Source organism: Sturnira hondurensis, unplaced genomic scaffold (genome assembly GCF_014824575.4).
Source record: "Sturnira hondurensis isolate 20B ecotype Veracruz unplaced genomic scaffold, ASM1482457v3 Scaffold0014430, whole genome shotgun sequence".
Classification (NCBI taxonomy): domain Eukaryota; kingdom Metazoa; phylum Chordata; class Mammalia; order Chiroptera; family Phyllostomidae; genus Sturnira; species Sturnira hondurensis.
The window spans coordinates 1815674-1841347 of record NW_028087061.1 but is presented as its reverse complement, the minus strand read 5'-3'; the positions used below and the strand labels follow the sequence as shown (position 1 = coordinate 1841347).

General features: G+C 54.8%; 1 protein-coding gene across 2 annotated transcripts in view; it reads right to left on the bottom strand.

Moving 5' to 3' along the window:
- CPNE5 (copine 5) overlaps positions 1–25674 on the bottom strand; it is an 89090-nt gene that overhangs the window by 23913 nt on the left and 39503 nt on the right. The window contains exons 8-12 of one of the 2 annotated variants that reach the window (XM_037063295.1): positions 24772–24822; positions 24404–24467; positions 13343–13446; positions 8570–8674; positions 400–441 (exon numbers count right to left, since the gene is read on the bottom strand). In XM_037063295.1, coding sequence (XP_036919190.1) covers positions 400–441; positions 8570–8674; positions 13343–13446; positions 24404–24467; positions 24772–24822 — 366 coding nt within the window. The remainder of the gene's footprint in view (positions 1–399; positions 442–8569; positions 8675–13342; positions 13447–24403; positions 24468–24771; positions 24823–25674) is intronic. The other variant, XM_037063296.1, reaches the window with a different exon arrangement.

Below are 25674 nucleotides of genomic sequence, written 5' to 3'. Positions count from 1 at the left end.
TCCATCACCCGCACAAGGCTTAGCTCACGCAGAGAACATGACCATGAATGCTCAGGGCACCACTATTGTCTATATCTCACAACATGCACATTTCAAAAATCCTGAATCCTCCTAAACATGGGGAGAGTTGAGGTGCCGGCTGGCTGTTCTCTGAGGAAAAGAGGCCTCCTATGCCCTTTGCACCATGTCCTACAGGACAGAGTTCCTCTGGTGCCAGTGGATCTGGACATGGACGAGTCAAGGGGCAGGGGACGTCCCACAGGAACACCCAGGCCCCCTCAACCCCAGAACTGCCACAAGGCGGGGCGTGGGCACAGCTCTCCCCGTGTGAGGGCGGGGCCCAGCCTCCTCCAGTGGCTGCCCCGTCCCTGCCCCTCTTTGACGTGTCTGCCTGCTTACCTGCCATCACGATCCCAGTCGTACACCTCCACCTTGATGGTCCTGTGAGACAAAGGGCCCGTGGTGGGATGGGCTTGACCCAGCACCCACGTGGCCCGAGGATGGGGCCCTTCTCGTGCTCCTGGGCCAGAGAGAATGCAGCAACATCCACCAGAAGGACATTGGCCCCTTTCCTGCTCCCAGGCCCTCCGTGGACACAGCAGCCCGAGAGACAAAGGAACTGTCTCAGGGCCCATTAGCAAAGGTCTTAGGGAAAGGAGCAGCCCCAGAGGTGCGCGGGGACTTCCCCCGTTTTGGGGAGGATACTGGAAGTCAGCCACAGACTTCAGTTCACCCCCACCTTCTCCTAGGCCAGAGGGGCACGTGTCCCAGCACAAAGCCACACTGAATTTGTCAGGGGTGAGGCCATCGCAGTGGGGGTGTGCTGCTCCCCTGACCTCAGGCCTAAGCAGGGTGGGCTTTCCTGGGAGGGGTAACGAGACTGCGTGGCAGAACCCAGGGTGTGAGTGGTGGGAGCCAGCCCTGCATGTCAGGGATGGGCCCCGGGGCAGCCCAGGACAGCCTGCTGAGCAGTTCCATGCCACGACTGGCTCCTGAGTGAGGGTGTAATTATCTTCACATTTTCGCCTGGCCGCTTTAATTAGTTTGTTTTGACTCCTGTGCATGGGGCTGGGCTCTGGGAGCCCATTTTATTTTTAGCCTGTTTCCCTGGCAACAGGCTAGCAGACCAGAGGCAGAGGAGGGAGGTGGAAGACTGCAGGTTAACCCTTGGTGCCAGTGGTCCTCCAGGCATTCCTGGGGGTGGAGGAGCTGCCAGGGTCCCAGGGCAGGGGCAAGGCCTGGAGAGGTAGGATCCACGCGGAGGAGCCAGGCTCTCCAGCCTTCGGTTCTAAATGGGGCACGCAGAGGCAGCTGCCTGGACCCGTTTTCCATGAACATCTCATCATCTTGCCCATCCATAGCCACAGCCCATCTCCTCCGGTCTCTGAGGACTTGGCCTTGGGCTTCCGGAAGCCCAGAAGGAGGCGCTGTCTCCCTTCGGATGAGCCTTCGTGGGGACTGGGAGGGGGCAGATGGGGATTTGCCTGCATCAGGGCGGAAACTGCTCTGGAGGGAAGGAATGCCTCCTCGTAGGTTGAGCACTGACTGGATTTTTGTTACTAAAATGCAAAATGGGGCAGGTGTAGAAGCCCACCTTTTAAAGAAATTCTTTAAATTCTTCTGTAAAGCAAAAAGCAATGTTTCTCTGAGGTGAATTATTGTGGGAAATAAACAAAAACAAAAAACTGGGCCCCTGAAGGCAGGCTGGTGAGCTGGAAAGAGGCTGGAAGGTGGACTTGGGGCTGGTCCGCCAGCTGGGGATCCTGGAGGGGCCACTTAGCCTCCGCGAGCCACAAGCCAGGGCTTTAAAGTTGGGATAATAATGTTCGTACAGAATACCTGCAAAGACTAGTTGGTGAAACTCCCCTGGCATGTGGGTGGTCTCTATAGAAATGCCCCCTTCTCTCCGCTTTAGCATTTGGCCATACTCAAACTGATTTTCATATAAAACTTACTTAAATCTGGGACATCCGAGCCTGGGTCCCTGAGCTCTGCAATTTCTGATTCCTAAGATGACGAGGCTGGAATGACCTTAGTGGCATCCAAGTCTGGCCATCTGACATGTCACCGGGGAGCTTTTCAGACACACAGTCCCCAGGCCCAGTGCTCAGCAGCTCAGGGCCCACCGGTTCTGTCACGCATGTTCTGGAGCGTGACCTGCGGCTCCCTCATTCCCACATAGGGAAATTGCACCCTGAGGGAGCCCAATGACTTGCCCAGAGTCACACAGCTGGTGAGGGTCTGAGAGAAGACCCTGCCCCGCAGAGTCTCCCAGTCACTCCAGGAACCTTCAGCACTGCAGGGGACCTTCAGGGGCCCCAGGAAGGGGTGCCTCTCCTCGGACCACTAAACCAGCCCCTTAGGTGACCTCATCAGTGACAGCCACAAGCTCAGATGCAATAGGAGGAGGACCCCAGTTACAGCCATAGCTTTGGATACCCCCAAAAATCAGTGGGGAGGTTTTTTAAAAAAAATAATCCATGATTAAAAAAATAATCAGGCCAGCTGACCTGATTTAATTAGTCTAGATTGGACTCCAGTACGGGTAGTTTGAGAAGTCCCTGGCTGATTCTAATGTTCAGCCAGAGCCGCTGACCTCTCTGGTTTTCATCCTCAATTGCACCTTGGATCCCTGGCGAGCTCTAGCAATCCTGATGCCAACGCCTAGCCCCAGAGATTTGGCATCAATGGGTATGGGGTGCACCTGGCAGGGGAATTGTTTAATGCTCTGTGGGGGATTTGAACTTGCAGCTGAGGTGAAGACTGCCAAGTGTGAGATTCCTGTGCAATGGAGACTCGAGGAATGGTACACTCAGCGGCTGGAGGCTCCAGACCCCAGCCTTGGGGCGGAAGGAGGTGAGAGCAACGCTGCCCAGAGACAGGCGCAGGCAGACAGAGGCCAGGCCCGGCTCTGACTACTCTGTTGACAGTTCTGTCGCCGCCCCGGCCTGGCTGGGCTGCCCGAGATGAGGGCTCAGCCCTCTGTGAACGGCAGGCCTTGGCTCCAAACCCCTTAGCGTAGGTCCAACAAAGGCTCATGTTGAATTAGCTGCGACTTCTGGGGCCAGCACCCAGGAGAAGGCGCTCCTGGGAGTGAGACAATGAAATGGGCTCTTCTGCCCACAAACCGCACATCTTATTTAGCTTTAAAAGGGTCAGGGCATGGAGCTCCTCCTCTAAGAGGCAGTGGGGTAGACAGGGAAGGCTGCAGGCTCTGGTGGCAATCCCAGCTCTCCGACCACTAGCCAAGTGGCCCTGTGCAACTGGCTTGGCCCTCGGAGACCCGGTTTACACCTCTGTAAAATGGAACCAGAACACCCGCATGGGAGTTTCGACATCACTCACTTGGCCAGCATCGGACACGTGTGGTTCTGTTCTGTCTAAAATATCAAGCCTTTCCTCCAAGCTCCTGTCTCCCAGACAATTCCCATTCACCACGAACACGTCAGCTCTACGGGGCCAGGGATTTTTGTTTGCTTTGTTTGCTGCTGTCTCTTCAGCTTTGAGAACAGTGCCTAGCGTATACCAGGTCATATAAGTAGTGTTAAGAAATACCTGCTGGCTGATTAAACTTCAATCAACTTTGAGAAGTGGGCCACAAGCAACAATACCCTCCCTCCCCAGAATTACAGAGGGAGGCCCAGAGCGTGCGGCTCTCCCCCAGTCACATACTGTGAGTAGCAACAGGCCTTGGGGTGGGAGCCAGTGTCCTGTAGGTCACTGGATGCCTGGGGCCAGAGTGACAGAGCGGGGTGTGTGTGAGCCTCAGCAGGACAGCAGGGATGAGGGACACAGGCAAAGACACCAGGCTTCCCTCCCAGCTCACCAAGCAGCTCTGTCTATCGTCTCCCACGACCCGGCTGCCAATCTGCCTCCTAATGAGCCTCCCCCGAGGCTGGAGGGCGCACATTTGCTGCTGCTGACAAGTCCCCAGCACTGACAGGCCCCGAGGGGTTCACTCAAAACTGACAATCAGTCCAACACTCAGAGAGCCTTCAGGGTGGCAATGGAGCGGGGCCTCACTGGGGCAGGCAGCGAGACTGGACGGCGGCAGCGCAGAGTGCAGCCCGCGCCGCCGCACTGCACAGGCGAGGTCAGCTTCTGCAGGGGTGAGCCAGGGATGATAAGGCAGTCCCAGCGGAGGTCACGCACACTGGCCTGGCCCCTTCCAGCACTCAGCGGGTGGTGGGGCTCAAAGGAGAAGCAAGTGGTTCTTCCAGGGGACAGACAGAGTGTGACATTTCAGAGATGTGACAGCCTCCCGCTCCAAGGAACCCTCTGTCCTTTCCAGGTGAGGACCCAGCACCCTTAACACCCTCTTAAAATCCACTCATTCAGCTGCAAGCTGAGTGAACGACTGCGGCCCAACCAGGGGAGTCTGGTTTCATGAGGACAAACCCTCTAGTCTCCGAATGCTCGAGAAGAGAGTTGGGGGGCTTTAGGGGAGGCAGGGGGAGGGCGTCTCGTTGTCAGCCCTCTCCACCCCACTGGAGGGCCGGGCTGGCTCTGACCCTGATGCCATTTCCTCTGAAGGCAGCTCTGCTCAGCTGGGTCACTTGAGTTGGCCGCATGTGGACTGGAGACACGGCAAATACAGGGGGGTCCCCAAAGCACGGGGCCAGCCCAGAGGTGGCTTCTGGGAAGGAGAAAAGTATTTCCCCTTGCCCTGGCAAGTAACATAACCTGCAGGCCTCCTCTTCCCCGCCAGTGAGGTGGGCATGTCACAAGCTCTCACCTTCTAGGGTCACTGGGAAATTTAATACACCCATAAGATAATGCATTGAAACCAATTAGGACACAATTTGCCCCGTATCCTAAAGACTCAGCAATGTTATTAATGTTAACTGGTTTCCACCCCCATCGTTCCAAAAAACCAGCCCCTTCTCAGCAGGTCCCTGGTTCTCACACTCCTGGCCTTCTCTCACAGGAGTGGCCAAACTTAGGTGTGAATTCCCCTCTCTCAGCTCCCTGACCACAGCCTCCTCCTCTTGCTCCCCTACTATCTCTGACCATCCCCTCTTCTTTCTCCTGCTCCTGACCGGGCGCACACCGCCCACCCCGAGGGCCTTGAGCACCTGACCTCTGCCAGCCCCTCCTGGGGACTCCCAGACCTCTGTCCTCTCTCACTGTCCCGGCACCACTGCCTGCCCCACAGCCACTAGCTCTGGCTCCCTGTCACCCTCCCGTCTCCGTCAGTGATGTCATCTTCTCCTGTCCCCAGTCTCCAAACCCTAATGACCTCTTCGTCCCTCTCAGCCCCTCTCCAGGCAGACAGCAAGTCCTGCTGAGTCTCCATTCCACTCCAGGCCCAGAGCAGACTTGCCCTGAGCCCTGAGCAAGGCTCTCAGAGAGCCGCTCCCAAACACCCACTCACACCCTGTCTTGGCCAGTTGGCAGCACGGCGTTGGGGTCGAGAAACAGGTTCTAGAGCCAGCCTCAGTTTCCTTACCTGTACAGTGAAGATAGTGTTACTGTCTTTTTCAGAGCTGCTAACTGGTAGGAGGACTAAATTAGTTCGTGTACACAAATTACCACATCAGTGCTACAGGAGCCTCTGCCATTATTATTATTATTCTTATTACTACCTGTCTGTCTCCCACTGTAGCCTGGAAGTAGCCGAAGAGGGCGGCTTGGGCCTGACAGTCAGTGTCCCCACCGCACCCAGCCTGGTGCTCTGTGCCTGGCTGGCCTGGGAGACATGGCTGCTGGATTCAACCAAGCTCTGTCAGGCTTTAAAGAGACGCCTCCCTCATTTTCCTGCACAAGCCTCCCCGCCCCCACACACTGCCCTGAGAGGGCCTCCCAGACGCCTGCACCTCCCGAATAGCTGTTGGGCGTGGGGGTTAGCCTAGGGCTCAGCATGCGGCAGGCCTGCCCACTGCCACCAAGCCAGTGTGACATTCCCAGCCCCTCCATTAGCACTGCTGTCTGTATGTCATGGTCAGTCTGTCTCTGCGTTGGAGAAGGCCCGAGCTGCCCAGCGGTCCTGGAGGGAGAGCAGTCTGGGCTCAGCCTGGTTGGGGGAGACGGCAGCCTGCCAGGTTCCCCTGGGACCTGCACCACCCCCCGCCCCACACCCTCTCTTCCTCCAACGGCTGCACAGTGAGCCCTGGCCTCCGAGCCCAGCTGCCCTTCTCACCATCCCTGACAAGCTGGGTTCTGAGACCCTGGGAGCCCCTCCCTAGGGAAGCAGAGTGGTGGGGGTTCAGCTGGACCCCTCAAAACCTCTGGGCAGTGGGGCTGAAGATCCCAATTCCTTCCACTCTTGAGACTTGAATTGCCATGCTCTCCCATTCTCCAAGCTTGAATTTCCCCTCCCTCCTCCTCCATCTGTCTCCATCCCAACCATTCTTCCCACGTCCTTGTCCCCAGGAACTGACCCCCTCCGCCCACGACCTTGCATTGCAGCCTTCCCTGGGCCTCCTGTAGCCTCAGTGCNGCAGGCCTGCCCACTGCCACCAAGCCAGTGTGACATTCTCGGCCCCTCCATTAGTACTGCTGTCCGTATGTCATGGTCAGTCTGTCTCTGCGTTGGAGAAGGCCGGAGCTGCCCAGCGGTCCTGGAGGGAGAGCAGTCTGGGCTCAGCCTGGTCGGGGGAGACGGCAGCCTGCCAGGTTCCCCTGGGACCTGCACCACCCCCCGCCCCACACCCTCTCTTCCTCCAAAGGCTGCACAGTGAGCCCTGGCCTCCGAGCCCAGCTGCCCTTCTCACCATCCCTGACAAGCTGGGTTCTGAGACCCTGGGAGCCCCTCCCTAGGGAAGCAGAGTGGTGGGGGTTCAGCTGGACCCCTCAAAACCTCTGGGCAGTGGGGCTGAAGATCCCAATTCCTTCCACTCTTGAGACTTGAATTGCCATGCTCTCCCATTCTCCAAGCTTGAATTTCCCCTCCCTCCTCCTCCATCTGTCTCCATCCCAACCATTCTTCCCACGTCCTTGTCCCCAGGAACTGACCCCCTCCGCCCACGACCTTGCATTGCAGCCTTCCCTGGGCCTCCTGTAGCCTCAGTGCTCCAACCACTCTGTCCTCCCATGCCCTCCACTCCGGAAGCTCCAGGACCCATACTGGGGTGTGTTTGCAAGAATGCTACTTTTGTCCCTAGTCCCATTTTGCACAATTACTTCGCTGTCTGAAATACTGCGTGCACGTCTGAGCTCCCTACGATCAGACATAAGCTCCCTGAAGATGGAAATGAGGCTACATTCCCTTGAAAGCTGCGCAGAAGGAGGCATGATGAGCATGTAGAAGGTGCTTGGTGACCACCTGTGGAACAGACTGTGGCTTTTCTGTCCCAGCCAAGAGGCAGGAAAAGGAGCCACCTCATCTTCTGGACCACGAGGCGATGGGGTTCCTGGAAGCCCCTGTCACCCCACCACATACAGCCTGTCAGTAGCCACAGTGAGCAGGGTCCCAGCGAGCCCGTTCCGATGCCTGCACCCAGGACACCCCAGTGTCCCTGCTCAGGTCCAGCAGAGGCTCCACTTCCTGCAGGCTGCTGGGCAGCCCTGGCCCTGAGCCCCTGCCAGCCGCCCACCGGCTACAGCCATCACCGGGAAACCAGGCTGGGTTCTCATGACTTAGTACAGACCAGGACCACCTTACAGCCCCCCACCCACCCCGCCACTTAGCCCAATTTGTAATTACATGTTCCTTTGTGTGATTATTGGATTAATGTCTGCCTCCCCCACTAGAAGTAAACTCCACGGGGTTGGGTGAAGGGCGAAGACTGTGTCCGGTTCCTTGCTGACTTCCCACAGCCTCTGGCGCAGGGCACGCGCATGGTGGGAGTCGATGAACATTTGTGGACCAAATGTGAACTTGGTGCTTTATGCGCACCTGAGCCTCTCTGTGTGGGTCGTGTCATGGGAGCTTCGAAGCAGCCCTATAAGGCAGGGAGATGTTTAAATACACATTTTACAGACAAGGAAACTGAGGCCCAGACAGGTCAAAGTTTGCCCAACTCAACAGTACTTTTCAGTCACAGAACCAATCAGAAACCAGGTGTACCCACACTCAACAACCTGCACCCATGCAGTGACAACGACGATGACGATGATGATGGTAGCTAACATGTCATAGCAGCAGGCTGTGCAGCACCAAAAAGTTCCATGGGCTCTGCGTCCCACCCTCACCCCCATTTATGGCAACTTGGCTGGCAGCGAGGGTCTCAGAATCCTGACTCCCCAGAATCCACCTGCCAAGAGCCAGGGCTGCGGGGACCAGGCCACCCCTGCGTATCTAGAGCCAATCGGGCCTCCCCCTGCACCTCCAGTGGGAACAATGAAAAGACAGGCTGCTAAGCCAGGACACCCCAACACCCCAGCCCGGGGAGGTTCCCACCAATGGGGACGCCTTACTGGGGGAGTGAGGGGGGAGGGCTGAAGGGGATGAAGGCAGACACTGCCCATGGAGGAGAGAACAGGGTGGGGAGGCTCACAGGTGCCACCCTGTGTGGGGCCACCCGGGCACAGCTCCAGGGGTCTCTGCTCTTATTGAGGGGACTGCCTGCACCAACGAGAACCAGGTCCCCCGCACCTGTGCACACTGAGGGGCATTTTCTCAGCTCACCGATCATAGTCCCCATTGCAGAGGGCTCTCACAGGAATGGAGAAAGTTTGCCAGACTGGATTTAGGGTGTTCTTCATGACCTCGGTCTTGTGGCAGATGGTGAACCTGGCAAAGAAGAGAGGAGAGGTGTCAGTCCCCAACCCAAGGAAGGCATAATAGAATCCAGGTCAACAGAGGGACTAGCTGGTCAGTCTCTACAGTTTCCAGGCAGAGCTCTGTGAGGTAAGGAGCTGCCTGTCTCTAGCAGCATCCAGACAGAAACCAGATGGCCATTTCCTGGTGATGCTGTGGAGGATTCTTGTGGGGGCAGGGAGGGGTGTCGTCAGGAGGTGCAGGTTCTGGACCCTGCTCTCTTGCGACCTTGAGCATGCCTGTCCCATCTGGGGCTGCTGTCTCCTCACCTGTAAACCCAGGGAAGCAGCCACTACCAAACGTTCTCCGTCCATGGAAAGACCTGTGGATGGGTTTTAGGGGTCTGCGAACCCCTGAAGTTGTCGGTGAAGTTAGGTGTCTGGGCTTCACTTGCCTGCCCTTTTCCTGACCATCCCCTGAGATTTCCACGTTCATGGCTCACCTCACTTCCTCCAGGTCTTTACTACAATGTCGCCTCTCAGATATGAGTACCAGCTGTGAGCATCACACCTAAAATGTGCAATCCCCCGGCTCCTGACTCTGACACCCGTGGTCCCCTTCCACACCGTTTTCCATTTCACCTGTCACCATTTGACACGTAACACAGTCTAATTTTCTCCTTATTTATTTTATGGTCTGTCACTGAAAGGCCAGCTCGGTAAGGGCAGGAAAGGCTGTGTCTCCTTTGACCATTGTATATCTCTATTGGCCAAAGCAGAGCCTGACACGTAGTAAACTAAGTACTTTTTGTATGTGCATTAAGTATTTTTTGGAATGAATTAATGAGTAAATGTATTTCTCAGAGGAGACTTTCTATAGCTTTCTCTGGCATTTCAAGCCAGAGAAGAAAAGCCCCTGAGATGATCTCCAAGACCCTTTCAGCTCTGAATCCTTGAACTTGCCTTGCAAACTGAAAGTGCAGAATTGGCTAATCCCCAGCATGGCACCCCCTGCCCACTCCCCACACCATGTCTGGCTGGCCCCTCCTGGAAGCCTATACCCTGCCACATGGGGGCAGCAGAAGCCAGAGTAGAGCTGGGGCCAGGAGCCGCCCCCCTGAGATTTCCCAGCATCCATCACAGCCACCTCCCAGCTTGGAAAGGTCACCCAGGAAGGTGCCTGGGCTCCGCCCGTGCCCACACAGGCTCTGCCATTTCTTCTCTGGCAATTTTCAAGTCAAAATGTCATTTCTGTCACTGAGGCTCAGCGTTTCTCTTCTCTGCTCCTTCTCGCCCACCCACTGCAGTGTAGAGATACACGTGGGAGACCTCCCCACACACCCAGAGTTGCTGATGATGTCAGGAACGGGATGGAGGAAGGAGGGGCCACAGCTGCCCGTGGCTGGGGCAGGTGGGGAGCAGGAAGAGGAGGCAGGGTGGTAGGACGGAGGATCAGGAGCAAAACGGCCCGGAGGGAGGGTCACCCTCTGTGCAGAAGCCCTAACTGCACCAAACCACCCCCCACAGTCACACAGACCTGGGGGTCCCTCCAGCCTCCCACCCCTTTGGGACTACTGCCTCCCCTGTCTCCTCTCCTGCCAGCCACACTTCCTGACCAGGTCTTCTCTCTATCGGCCTAATTTCCTCCCTACTTGTTTCTCCTGCACCCTGTGTGGTCTGGTTCCTGCTTCAGAGACTTGCCTGAAACGCTTTCTTTAAGCTACCCCTCCCCCACCAAATCCACAGGCCCCTCAATCTCTGCTGTCCCTGCAGTCCTCTCACCACTCAACTCGACTCACGATTCACGGTGACACACACTCAGGGGACACACAGGGAGCGATAACCCCCGAGTCAGACAGACTCTGGGCTCCCGGCCCAGGGCTGCTACCACCAGCTGTGCGCCCCGGGGAAACGACGCACTCTGAGCTCCCCTCTCAGTGTAAAATGAGGGGTAAGCACAGGAGCTGCCAGGCTCTGTTCTAATGACACGTGTTAAGTCATTAATCCTCACAGCAGCCCTGCGAGCGCGGTGTTAGGGCTGCCCCGTGCACACACATGCACACACCAACACACACAGAGTTGCGAGGTGATAGCTGCACTGTTCGAATGGTAGCCACCAGCTATCTGTGACTACTTCCATTCGAATTAACTAAAATGAAATGAAGTTTAAAACTCGGTTCCTCAGTCACACTAGATCCATTTCAAGTGTTCAACAGCTACATGTGCCTAATGGCAACTGTCCTGGACAGTGAAATAGAGACCACTGCCTTCATCCCAGACAGTTCCACTGAGTTAGAGACTTACCTGAAGTTACACAGTTGGTAATTGGCAGCGCCAGGCCGGGCCCTCAGTCAGCCCTGGGAGCCCGCTCTCCTCCGCCACAGACAGAGACTGGATTGAATAAGACACCGTGGGTACAGTGCCGGCAGCACAGAGGGTGCCCTGGGGACGCCACCTTCCCTGTCCCTCCTGGTGCGGCAGGCGTGGTGGTCCACTCCCCTGGCTCCCTCATGGCCCTTCCTCCTGTCCTCCTAACTGGCCCTGTCTCCCAAACCTCCCACTCTCCTCTCCTGGAACCCTGGGTGACCTCCCTGCTCTCACCANTTACACAGTTGGTAATTGGCAGCGCCAGGCCGGGCCCTCAGGCAGCCCTGGGAGCCCGCTCTCCTCCGCCACAGACAGAGACTGGATTGAATAAGACACCGTGGGTACAGTGCCGGCAGCACGGAGGGTGCCCTGGGGACGCCACCTTCCCTGTCCCTCCTGGTGCGGCAGGCGTGGTGGTCCACTCCCCTGGCTCCCTCATGGCCCTTCCTCCTGTCCTCCTAACTGGCCGTGTCTCCCAAACCTCCCACTCTCCTCTCCTGGAACCCTGGGTGACCTCCCTGCTCTCACCAATCCAGCCTCTGACCCAGGCACCTGCCTCTTCCCAAAGGCCTGCAGACAGGCCAGCCCCTCAGGGGGCCTGTGCGTGGGTTTCTCCAGCTGTCCTGTGTGTCGCCAGGGAGACTTTCAGCCCATGCTTCAGGTGCAACTTACCCCTCAGTGAACTCTCATGGCCGCCCACACCTGGCCAGCTCCTTTGCCATCTTTGACTCTCCCTCCATGAGGTACGGGCTGTGACTTCAGACGCCCCCAAGGGTCTCCGCACGGTCCTTTTGCCCCCCCCCACCGCCCCATCCCCCCCTGCACTTCCACTGCACCTCCCACCTGCTCCGTGTCAGTCGAGCCTCTCCCTCTTCCCCGCCCCCTCCCCCTCCATCCTACACATCACTCTTCTAGATCAATCATTGGCAAACACTTTTTGCAACACATACCTTTCCTGCCCCCAAACCAAACCCCTCTCCTCTCCTGGTCAGCCAGCCCCCACTTCTGAGACAGCTCAATGTGGCCTGGCTCTGCGTCTCTAGGGGTATCCAAGGGGACCTTGGTGGACACTGCCGCCAGCACCTAGAACACCACTCAGGCCTTCTCCTCCCTCCCTTGAGTCAAGTCAACAAGAATTATTTAAAGAAATTCTGCCAGGAGTCCTCCGGTGAGACAAAGAACCCTTTTGTCATGCAAATTATCATACCTAATTTCCCTTGTTTTGTACCTTCAGACTTAAAAATCTGTTTTTCCTGGAACTGAAACACGCCTCCTCCCTGCAGTTCCCCAGCCCCCCAACACATCCATGCGCTCACACGCATGCACACCCAGAATTTCAGAACCAAAGGGAACTCTGCCTCGGCCCGGGCACACTCGCTTTGCATACGTCTTTCCTCTAGCCTGTTATTCTTCCCCGTGCTTCCCCCGTGGACCCATTTTCTTCGTCTTTAAACCTGCTTCCCCGCTCCCCTCCTCCAGCAGTGGGTTTTCTAATTAACCTCCCTAGTCCCATCGCTCCCTGGTTCTGCAGAATACCAGCCATACGTGGCTTCCGCCTCCCAGAGGCTGAAGCTGCGGAGCTTAAAGAGACTGTGGAGGCCACCTAATCCAACTGGTTCATCTTACTGATGAGAAAACAGGCCCAAGGAGGAGCATGCTTTGCTTGGGGGCACCACACAGCAGGCTGGCGGGAGAGACCCAGGCCTAACCCTAACCCTCACACTAGAGTCTGCCTTTCTGTGTACACAGCTGACCTACATTTGTGGTGCTTGTGTGTTTCTGTCATCCTGTGGGCGGCTTCTAGATTAGAGAGGGGAGGAAACGGGGCTTCAAAGGCAGGTAGAGTTTTGAATGAAGCCTATGGTGAGGTGTGGGGCTGGGCGGGGAAAGGGTGCAGATTTGCTGTGCTGGGGGTGCAGTAGTGGGGGACATGCAGCAGTGGGGTGTCCGGGGTGGGGGCTGTGGGTGGAGGAGGACGGGGCTTGGATATATGGACTGACTCGTGCGGAAGAGGGAGGAAGGGGCTCCTATTCCCGCCTTAGCCCTGTTTTCACCCATTCCCCTCACCTCTAACAGACCCGACGCCCACCTTTGCTGAGACCCTCAGGGTGGCAGCGCTGGCTTAGAGGCTGCCGCCAGCCCCCAGAGGCCCACCCACATGGGCAGGACACCACGCTGGAGCTCTGACTTCCGTCCCGATCCCCTGCCCTCTCTAGAGCAGCAGCCCCAAGGCAGCACAGGGAAGAGGGGGACACAAGCCACCCTGCTGGCAGGTTGCCACACCCCGTCCATCCCAAACCCCGGGAAGGGGGTGATGCGTTGCCAGGGAACTCACGTTCCATCCTCGTTGCTTCTGTAGAACACCAGAAATGGGTCGGATTTCCCAAAGAAATCTTTCTTGTCCAGCTTGTTGGCACAGAACTGCATCGTGGCAACATCCTGATGAGAGGGAGAGAGCAGAGGTGTGAGGCCAGGGGAGGCAGGGGGTTGCCCTGATCCCCGCGGAAACGCAGTTTCAGGGCCCCAGAAACATGAGAATTCCAGGCACCAGCTGGTTAGAAAAGGCAGCATCTCGTGTGTGTCCTGCACGGACCCAGGGCCAGGCCCGGGGCTGACACATCCAAAGGTCTCCATCTTCAACGACCCCGCCAGCAGGTCTAACGGAGCGGTCTGTGGTGAAGCAGGTGGATTCTGGAGCCGGCTGCCTCGGTTTGAATCCTGGTTCTGCCAGTTTCTAGCTGTGTGACCTTGGGCCAGGGAGGTAACATCTTGGAGCCTCAGTTTCCCCCCTGTCACATGGGGCCACAACACACCTCAAAGGGATGTTGTGAAGACTAATGAGATCACACGTGTAAAGTGCTTAGCAGAGGGCAGGCAGTCGCCACCACGCGATCGGTGTAACACGTGTGATTTCATTACTATTTTACTGAACAGCTTCAAGACTGAATGACTAATCCCAGACCTCTCTGAGCTTGGCCTGCCAACACTGAAGCCCGCACTTTGTCCAGTCACCTCACTCCTCACCCATTTGTGTGGCTCCTGAAGGACACATAAATTCAGGTGTCATTTCACACCCACTAACTTGCAAGAGGCCCAGCCCACTAACTCTCTCAGGTGACACAGGCCCGGCTACAGCTGAGGCTCAGAGCAGGAAGGGACTCCCCCGAGTCCCCCAGGCAGAGCCCTGGGTGTCTGACTCCCCTGACCAGGTTACGGCCCCGTCTGACCCAACACTCAGACCAAAAGCACGGAAGGTGCTCAGGCCCTGGTGAGGACCACTGGACCCCTGCCCCTCACACTATACCCAGCCCCTTACTCACTGCTGCCGACAGGACACTGGGCAGAGATGCCCCGACATCCTCCTCTCCACCCATCCCCACGTGGCCTCTTCAACCTGACAGCTTTGCATCCTGACAAATCACTTGTCAACTAGCCAGAGCTTGGGGCTCTGTCCTATAGTCCGTGGGGCCTGGCCTGCCCTCAAGGGCCAAGGCCTGTGGGGAAGCCACCCAGCTTTCTCATGCTGCCCCCTCCACTCAGTAAAAAAGAGGGTGTCTTGCCCTGGCTGGCGTAGCTCAGTGGATTGGAGTGCAGGCCTCTGAACCAAAGGATTGCAGTTCGATTCCCAGTCAGGGCACATGCCTGATTTGCAGGCCAGTTCCCGGCAGGGGACCCATGAGAGGCAACCATACATTGATATTTCTCTCTTCTCTCCTTCCCTTCCCCTCTAAAGATAAATAAATAAAAATCTTAAAAAAAAGAGGGTGTCTTGAAAGCAGTGTCCTACAGCCCAGTGAGGACAAAACTGGTGGCAGAGATGAAGATGCAGTCTCCCACAAGCTTGGAGATTACGGTCAAAGGTTGGCGTGTGGGTGCAGTATAAAGGGTAAGAATATGGCTGCTGAAGCTAGGCCGCCTGCTTCAACTCCTTCCCTTACTGGCTGTGTGACCTAAGGCAAGTTACTCACCCTCTCTGTGCCCCGTTTCCTCATCTGTAAAATAAGGGTACTGGCAGTGCCTACCTTATGCGCTTGTTGTGGGGATGAAGTGAGTTAATACGAGAACAGTGTATGGCACACACTAAGTGCTACATGCCTGCAAGTGACTATGATTATTTGAACACTTTACCCCTCCCCCAAGACAATGTGTATAGCCTCTGTCCCTGCCCCACCTCCACTTGCACCCCCTCACACACCTTCCTGCAAGGACACCTGACAACAGCAAATATGGAGCATCCCTCCATTCACTCACTCACTCATTCATTCGACAAACATTTATCAGATACCATCTATGTGGGCCAGTCACTGAGCTCAGTGACTTACAGCCTTTTCATATTTAGGCCTCAAAATCATTTTTGTCACTTTATACAAATGAAGAAGCCGGAGGTCCAAGAAGCTAAGTAACCCGCCCAAGATCACCAGCCGGCAATAGGTAGAGCAGATATTCAACACGCACAATGTCAGAGTCCTGCCCACTCAAGCACGCCCGCTGCCTCCCTGAGAGAGAGCACAGTCCAGTTCCTGAGGCCACTTCCCTGCTTTCCTTGGTCTCTCAGTGTGTCTGGGCAGGGAGGGGCTGGGTTCCTGGTGACCTGGGACAAAAGTGCCCCCTGAAGGGAGGCTCTGGGGAGGGGCAGTGCTGAGGCCCAGGAGCCAGCACATGCCTGACCCTCATCGTCACCCACCTGAGAGGGAGGAGGAGGCTTGATTGGGGCTTCCAACACCCAAGAAATCTAGGACCTCAGACCTGGAATAAGAGAACGGCTGACTCATTGAGCACTTACTAGTGCAGAGCACTGCAGGTGTGCTATTCTTGGCAATTATTTGCATACATCATTCATCGAGCCCTCATAACAACTGTATGAAGTAATTCCTCTACTCTCCTTTTACAGACGAGGAAATGGAGGCTTTTAGAGGCTGCCAAATGCCCAAGGCCACAGTGGGTAACCCTGGCAGGCAGACTTCGGGACTCTCCCTCCACCCTCCCACGGAGATCCCCAGCTTCCAAGGTCCATCCCTGGCAGCCAATGTCTCTCCCCAGGGGAAAGCGCCAATCCCACCCCATGCTGGCTGGAGCAAGCATATTAAACTCCTCCTGGGGAGCTCCACCCCATGGCCTAGAGCAAGGAGGATGCCTAGGATCTAGTGGGCTCCTCCCAACACTGGCTATATAAATTGTGGGGTCCATTGTTCAAGAAGTATTAAGACATTTCAGGACAGTGACAGCAGAGCATCAAACCAAGCACAGGCCCTGTGTGACTGCACAGGTCACCTGCCTCTGCGGCTGGTCCTGGCTCCTCCCACGGAAGCCCCCAGCAGGGGCATCGGAAGACACTGGGAGAAGACTGGACTCTGCTGAGGAGAGTCGGGGAGGGGGCAGTCCCAGCAGGGAACCAGGGGGCTGAGTTCCGGGAAGTCCCAGCATTTCCTCCAGCTCTCTGAGCCTCAGTTTCCTCATCTGTACAGTGACATGTTGAACAGGTTGTCTGCCACTATCCTTTTAAGCCTGGAAGTTTAGGCTTCAGTGCCAACGCCATGGGGAGCATGCTGGGCCAGGGGGCCATCAGGGGAAGGCCAGCTCTCAGGGGACAGGCTGGGGATCTCAGGCTCTTTCAGCCTCCCCAGGACACAGCTGTGTTGTGTCTCCAGACATGACCCCACACATCTGGAGGTCACCTGTGCGACACCTGCACTTGAACGAACGTAGGTGAACCACACGCTACAACCTGCCCTATAAAATAAACACATATCTTAGAAACAACGGAGACAGGTAACACAAAATCCAGGGGCAAAAGCTTTTATTTTTGCTTCCTAGGAGAACCCTCAGGGCCCTGAAAGGTCAGGAAGGGGAGGAGGAATATTAAAAAAAACTGAAGGCAGAATTCAGTAGACCATGCTTCCGGGGCTGTTCGGCGCTCCCCTGGGAGGGCCCCTGCCCCAGCACAGCACCTGACAGGGAGAATAGCACAAAGGAACCAAGGCCACCTGCATGGAACCCCAGCTCTGCTGCCTACCAGCTGGGCAGCCCCGGGGAAGCAACTTAGCCTAGGTCTTCGCGTTCTCCTCTGATCAACGGAGTAAAGGTGTCGCTGTGCGCCTATGCCAAGTTCCAGTCCACAGGCCCCAGCGCAGAGCATCTCTAAGAGCAGGAGCTGCACCTGCAGAGCGCCATCTTCCACTGGCCGACCCACGCGAACTTGCCCATGGTCAGTAGTACTCACCTGTGACCGTGGCAGTGTGGCACGGTTCTACCTCTTATGTGACAGGCACTGTTTTTCACCCATTAGTTCACTTCATCCTCCCGACAACCCCATGAGTATAATTATTATTCTCATTTCAAAGGTGAGGAAACTGAGGCACAGAGAGGTTAACACCCTTTCCTGAAGGCGCAAAGCTAGGAAGAGAAGCTGGGTTGGACAAGGCAGTCTGGCTCCAGAGATTAATAACACTCTCAGTCACAGACCCGAATCATCAAGATGAGTTTATGTTCTGTAGCCTCAGTTGGAGAAGTCAGAGGAGTGTGAAACCCATTTTAGAAAGGCCTCCTCCGTGCGAACTAGTTAAAATTTAAAAGAAAAGAAAAAAAGACTGGCTCTGAAACTCAGCTCACTGGAAAATCCACCAGTGAGCTCTGCACCATTTCTCCCGAGAGGGCACATCCCAGAGGCGTTGCCAGGGCCTTGCTTTGTTCCCCAACCTGACGTGCCCTCCGTCACGCAACTGAGACCCGGAACACTGGCCCAAAGCCCATTATAACAATCTGTACTGTTGTGCTCTCGTGGAATCCATGGGGATAAAACAGACATTAGAGAGATTTCTAGGCTGTAACCAAGGCAAGCTTCCCCCATAACGGGTGTGCAGCCCATAGGGAGTCCTTGAGTCTAGGACCAGGTTAGTTGTCTGGGGACTGTGCTTTTGAAGGTGGCTCTGAATTATGCCAACAGCCATAAGAAAAAGGCTTCAACTGCTCCCCTTAAATGAAGACTGGTGAATGAACCAACCCCCGATATGTGAGTGAGCCTGAGAAGAGACTGAGGAAGGGCGGTAAGATGGCAGATGGCCTGGGCCAGGAGGGTTAGGAGACGAGATTCCGGCAGCCCCGCCCTGAGGGAGGAGGGGCTCTCTGTGCAGATGAAATGCCTTTCCCAAACCAGAAGCCTCTCTGGAATCAACTGCAGAGAAGATAAAGCAGCTCCTGCAATATATAATTTCCTGCAATTTCTGCCTTTCACCCTATCTTTTTAAAAAACATATTAAGTTCTTCTAAAACAGCAGGATTGCCTCAATTTGCATCTTTCCACATGTTAATCAGGCTGCTTGAGAGACCTCAGCAAACAGCCTTCCTCTCCAGGGTGGCCTGGCCCACTCTAGCAAGTTAGCCCGCCCTGACCCAGAAGAGGGCTGTGGAGGTCAGAGGTCAGGCCCAGGGGTCAGCACATGGGGTGGAGGCTGGAGAGGGGAGCAACACCCAGGAGGAAAGAACAGAAGGCTGCTGTGGCCTGGGTCTGGCTGGCGGACCCTACGGCCAGAACATGAATAAGGCAAGTGCAAAATTTAACTTAGAGAGTCAAAAATCTCAGTAATCAAAAAAGATTTTGATGTGATATTTTTAAAGATAAAAATTGATGCAAAAATCCATGATAAATGAAATATCAAAAATTTAAATAAAGTCATTTTACAAATGAAGAAATTGAGGCACAGAAGGCTCAAGCAACTTGTCCGTGGTCACACAGCTGGTGACACGTGACATTTGGTCTTGGTCCAGAGCCCAAGTTCTTTTTTTTTAATTTTGTTTTTTGGGAGGGAGAGAGTGGAAGGGAGGGAGAGAAGCATCCATTAATCAGTTTCTGTGTCCAGGGACCAAATCCACAGCCCAGGCACGTGCTCTGACAGAGAATCGAACCAGCGACCATCTTTGTGGGCTGACTCCCAAGCACTTGAGCCATGCCAGTGAGGGCCCGAGCCCACGTTCGTAACCACCCTGCCCTGCTGCTCGCATGCTGCACCCTAAGGAGCGCTTTTAAGTAGATGATGGAACTATGGTGACATTTACTGTCTTCTCTTTAAAGTTTGCTGGGTTTTCCTAAAATTAGTACATTGTCTTTTTTAGTCAGAAGAAAAGAAGACATCAATTTTTTAAAAAAGGAATCATTAGCCACAATGGCGAAACTCAGCACTCCAGCAGGAGGGAACACAGCCCGGAGCAGGGGGTGCCTCTGTGAACAGTGACCCCCGGGAGGCCTTCTGCACCTCCACGGGGGCACAGAGCCCTGCCTGGCTGGGATAAGGCTGCAGAAGCTGCAGACCAGGGGTGCCGGCGCCCAGGGACACAAGTGAAGACCCCAGAGACTAGAGTTTATGGTACAGGGATGACAGGGGAGTGGTCTAGGAGACTGGGCCTGTCTTTACCCCTCCACTGTAATAACCATGACGAGGTCAAGCTGGCTTTTCTCTGCCATCTTAATGACCAGCTTTGCAAACAAGTCAGCCAGTTGTGCGTCTGTTGATTTGGTCATTCAGAGGCTGAAAACCCTTGACTGACCATTTTCCTTCTTACTCATTGAGGCTGTATGTCTGGGATACGAACGAAAACCCATCATTTGAAGTTAAAAGAAAAGTGGAACAATTCAGCTATGAGGATGTTCACTGCAGTATTAATTATATTGTTGCCTATAAGAGAATAGACTCAATGAATTATGACCTGTCCATATAATAGAAGAATAATATGCAACGATTAAACACACGTTTTCCAAGATTATCTTATGACATGGGAAAACAAATCTGGATAACATACTCTACTGACAAATAAAGGAAAACTAGATAAATGTTCTACTAATTATAGGGGGAAAAGCACATACGTGCTCACCGCAAAGAAAGCCTTGGAGGCAACTCATCAAATGTCAACAATGATCATCTCTAAGTGATTCTTCTATTCTTTGCATTTTCCAACTTGTCTGTTACGAACATGTTATTTTTTCAGCAGCAGGAAAATGTGTTTTGTCTTGTTTCTTTTTTTTCCAGTAGGGAAATGATTTCTAAGACCAAAAAATCACAAACGAACTTTTAAAAGGGTGATGGTTGCACGCACGTCCACGCTAGCCACAGCACACACCTTCCCTAAACATCACCCTGCAGGCGCCCGCGCGTCTCAGGAACCTTCGCCACCTCCCTGGCTTCACCTCACCTCTTTCTTCTTACCTTTCCCCCTTCCTCCCAGGCCTCTCCTGAGGTTTGTTTTTAGAAAGATGAGAATGCTAACTTCCCCGGATTCAAGATGGCTAAGTTCCCCTGCTACAGGGCCCACACAGTCTGGCCCCCACTCCCTCCCACACCCNACCCTGCAGGCGCCCGCGCGCGTCTCAGGAACCTTCGCCACCTCCCTGGCTTCACCTCACCTCTTTCTTCTTACCTTTCCCCCTTCCTCCCAGGCCTCTCCTGAGGTTTGTTTTTAGAAAGATGAGAATGCTAACTTCCCCGGATTCAAGATGGCTAAGTTCCCCTGCTACAGGGCCCACACAGTCTGGCCCCCACTCCCTCCCACACCCTCACCTCTCTGACATCAGTCTGCCCCAGCCCAGGGTCTTAGCAGAGCTGTTATTTTTGCCTGGACCCGTCCATCTTCTCCCAGGTAGCTGCAAGGGTACACGCCCTCACCTGTATGCATTTTGGCATTATATAGTACTGTTCACGAATTTTTCTTTAGGACAGTAAAGAATGCTGTAGATTATTTGTTATAAAAATAGAAGCCATGGGTCTAACAAGGCTGAGAATCACTGCTGTACTGTGATGGCTGGTTGGCATTTCTGTCTCTCACACTCAAATGGAAACTCTGGGATGGCCAGGACTGGGCCCAAGTGTATTTGCTGAAACAAAATGAATGAATACATAAGCAGGCTGATGACACCTAAGCAGTGAGGACCCCCGGGCAGCTGCAGTGTGAGGCTTGTGAGAGTCACACCCATGGCAATGTGTCTCCTGATGGGAGGCAGCCACTAGGGAACTCCTGACCCCAGAGTGCAGCAGGTTTGGGTGACCCACAGGCCTAGGGGGAGCTAAGGGCCCTAAAAGGCGAGAGCAAGGAGCTGCTTGCTCCCTGCACAGCAGCACCCCTGCCTGTCTCCAGAAGCCCACCACTCACCAGGCTTGCAAAGGGCTATTGGTCCCATAAAGCCCATAGCTGTTCATGGACCATGGAGGCTCATGGCTTCCCTATAGGTGGAGAAAAGACTCCCCGAGGATTTGGATACAAGGCAAGTGCTAGAATCCTGCAGTCTCAGGCAGGCCACTTCAACCTCTCTGCGTCTGTAGCCTGGGGTCACTCATACCTACCCAGCCCCAGCCTGTGGTAGGAATCAAAGAGAGACTGTAAACATGAGTGTCCTTGTCAGCTGAGAGGACTGTGCAAATCATGGTGGCTGTTGCATGGGATGATAATAAACAATAATAGTTTTACTGCTGAGCATAATTAAATGGTGATTCAGAGCCCTTCAGGAAGCTCATCGTTGTCAACATCAGCTATCACTGACCAGTGTTTTGGATCAAACCGGAATGTTGGAATTTTCTTGACATTTCAGTCCCAGATGAGAAAGGCTCTTCTGAAACCTACCAAAGTGTGCTGGCGAGCACGCTGGTCACCTACTGGAGTCCACTCTCATCCTTTGCTGGTCCCCACCCACCCACACCATCCCGTGGACAAAGGGGGGGGGTGTCTACTTGGGCAGAATGTATTCACTGGAGCAGGAAGCTCTGCTCTGGTGCACACTGTCTCTCCACTCCACCCTCTTCCTTTGATCCTCCCACTGAATTCGGAGCTGGAACGACAGAGGAAAAGCCGCTCAGATGTAATTATTTTAATTCAGCCAGATGCTGGGAATTAGTCTCTTTTCCTTGCAAGTATTCTTGGGAAACTCAGCCAAAGATGGCCCAAAGAAAAGGAGCTGACAATCTCAGGGAAGGAGGGGACCCCCACCCCCCACCTTGTGCCAGAGCGGCTGAAATCCAGCAAGCTGCGGCCATCCGAGGATGCAGGAGGGAGGGGGGTAGGCCAGTAGGTATTAAATACAAACTTCACAGTCCCATTTTCTGGGTCTAGTTTTCTAGTCCCAGAAAACTAGACCAATAACAGCACCCAGCATCTTCTAGAGCATTAGAATTTCCAAAGCATTTTCACTTTTATGACCTTATTTAATTATAAACTAGAGAGGAAGTCACTGGCTGAGCTAGAAGCTTGGGGGCAGACTGGATTCAGGCTTCAAGGAATCCAGTCTTGCCCAGGCACCCGCTGGGCACAGTCCCTCCCCGTTAACCCTCACAGCAACCCTCTGCGCCCGAGCGCACAGGCAGAGAACCTGACTGAAACAAGCTCTAGCCTCCCGTCAGCGGGGTTCTCTCCCTTGTTTGACCTCCAGTAGTGTCCGGATCAGGAACATACAGAAGTGCGGTTTTCATCATCACCGCTGCTGTGCTTCCTGTTCATTCAATCACAAGTTATGATAGGACCGTGGGAGCACCTCTGCGCGCCCAGCCCTCTGCTGGGGCAGACCCAGGGACGGGTTTAGGCCTGCTGTCAAGTTCCCCCAGAGCCCCTGAGGTGAGTGGACTGGTGGAGAAACCAGAAGCAGCGGTTGCGTGTGAGTTGCCTTAGTCCCTGCTGTGCTGCCCTGTCCTATCCACCGCGTCTCATTCTCCAGCTGGAAGCCCCTGAAAGCAGTCCGGGACACCATAGGCTAGTGTCCTGGCCCTAGAACCAGGCTGCCTTGGTCTGATCTCTTCTACTCAGAGGCCGTGTGACCTTGGCAGTCACTTAACCTCTCCGTAAAATGAGGACCATAATATACCAGACATTGTAATAGAGCATAGTACATATTACATTACATAATACAATACATCAGATAAGCAAGTTGATACACGTAGCCATTTAGCACAGTATGTGGCTCATAATAATTGTTCAATTAATGTTGGCTAATGATTTATACCTCCATACCAGTTGTTCTCAAAGTATGGACCAGGAACCCCTGCCCCCAGCAGGGGAGCTGGGGGGAGTCTATGAGGCCAAAACTAATTTCAAATAACGCTAATAAGATGCGAGATCTTCCAGAAGTTACCCGACGGTGACTCACAGCAGACTGACTGCAGACGCAGACATGAGAATGCAGTTCTCCTGCGTCGAGCCAGACAGTAAAGAGATTGACAAACACTTAAAACAAACCACTCTTCTCACAATAAGACCTTTGTTTTGGAAAATATAGTTATTTTTCAAAAAAGGCATTATTTATGTTAACCAGGAATAGGGTAAACTATTGTTATTTTAAAATACATTAATACATAATTTAAAAATTCTTCTCAATTTTAAATAAATATTGATAGCTAACAGATACAATAGTTGTGATGACTTCCCAGGCAGGTCAGAACATCTTGTTTCTCCTCATCCCTCCCAGGCCCCTAACCTGAGCTGGACCCAGCCCCACTGGAGGCTGGTCCCAGGTAGCCCCAGGCTCGGTCTTAGGCTCCTGCTCTGTTGCCGCCTCCACCTTTTCTCCCCAGGACCCATCAGTTAGCCTCCTGGTCGTCCTGGGGAAAGGAGCCAGGGTTTTAGCGCTAGGCTGACCTGCACTTGCTCCCGGACTCTGCCACTTCCCACCCTGTGTCAGGTGACTCAGCCTCCCGGCCTCCATCTCCTCACCCATAACACGGGGACAGCAATGATATCTAACTCCCAGGGCTGTTTGCGGGAGTAGTGACAACTCATGTACAGTGTCCATGGCTTGACAAGTAGAAACTATACTTGATCATTGTTATTAACCACTGGGCCCTTTCAGCTGTCCCCATTGGCTGCTTCTCCACAGTCCCCCGGCAGAAGCAAAACCAAAAGCTTCCCGGGACTGAGACTCGCTTCCCAATGTGCACACATATTCACACACACACACACACACACACACACACGCTCTGACATGCGACCAGCCACATGCCCTCATTCCCTCGGCCCCATGCAGGGCGGCACCCTACTCTAGAGCAAAGAGTGAAAAATGACAACTAAATGCCAAATGCCCAGGCTCTACGACTGAAAAGACCCTCTGCAGCCAGTGTCGGTGCCAAGGCGGTCCTGGCCCAAGGACACAGAAGTGGCGGCATGACAGGAGTGGAGGGAGCCCTGGCTCGGGAGCCAGGGGACCAGCAGCTCTGCTGCTGACTGCGGGCGACCTTCCTCCCCTCTCGGCCTCAGTCAGCTCAGCTGTAGCAAGGACTTTCGCCTCCCAGCTTCGATGTTACGCAATTCTGTGACAGGCCAGACTGGGGAGCCAAGGACACACGTGGTCCCCGGGTCAAGGCCAGCCTCCCTCCATGCCCCCCTGCCCCACACACCCCAGGGCCTGTCTCAGAGTCCCTCTGACACTCACCCTACAGTTGCTGAGCTCCTCAGCGGACAGGATGATGGTGCCACATTTCTTCCCTGGGACACCGCTGGGAGAGAAAAGATGAAAGGGTGGAGAGCCAGACAGAGACAGAGACAGACAGACGCCTGGACCCTCCCTGAGCGAGCCCTCCTCACCTGCCCCTGCCCCCCACCCCACCCACCCACCTGGCAGATCTGCCTGAGCCCTCGAGGAGACAGAGTTCCCTGAGACACTGGCAGTGTGGCCCAGTGCCCTGCTCCCTGGGCCTGGCCCCAGGCCTGGAGCCTCCCCACCCCGGCTCCCCGAGAGCCCACCAGGAAAGGTGGCATTGGCAGTGACAGTCCTAGAATCGGAAAAGCATCCAGACTCACCCGGAGGCTTCCAGACCAGTGTTTCTCAAACCTTCCATCCAAAGACCACTTCTGTGGGCAAAAGACCTTGTGGGCTAGCCACCCCACCCTGCACCCAGCTGACCCCAGAACCCCAGAACATTTCAGCTCTGAGCCACTCTGACTCACCTCAGGAGAGCAACAACAGGGAGAGAAGCAGAAGGGCTGGTGTACTCGTGGGGGCAGCCTGCCAGCCTCTCTCCCATGACTACTGCTCCTGGGACAGCTTGGCTGGAGTCTCTCCCCCAGAGAAATTCCAGACAACCATGTAGATCCTCGAGCAGATGGGCGACGAGGACCTGAGGTCAGCCCACCCAGGGAATCCCTCCAGGAGGGTGAGTTCCCCAGGTGGGGCTCTACCCAGGGCACCTGCCCCTCTCTTCCTTTGTTCAGAAGAGACCACTGCCCAGGCACCAGCCCATTCCACCCTGATATTTAGGGCTAAGTGAGGGCCCCAGTGCAGCCTGGGGCCACTGGGAAGTAGAAGGAAATGTCAGGTTGTCCTGCAGCTGCAGGACTTTGAGCTCCTTACTGTGCCTCTCTGAGCTTCAGTTCCCTCACACATGAAATGGGTATGACTGTAGCATCCATTTTACTAATATGCACACACAGCGCCTGGCACAGAGAGGGCCCCCAAGGAGCATCATTGTCCCCCTGCCCCCGTGCTGTCCAACTGTGCAAAGCTGATAAAATCCAGTCCCACACTTCAGGCCCGCCCAGGGCCACCCGAGTGCTGTCTGAGGAGCACATTTTGAGAACCACTGATGGAGCTCTTCTCAGCACCGATTCTCGGAGGGAGGGGCTCTCAAGCAGAGGAGGCAGGGGAGGCAGGAAAGCCGGTCCTAGGGGCTGATGAGACAGCCAGATCTTCCCTATCAGATGAGC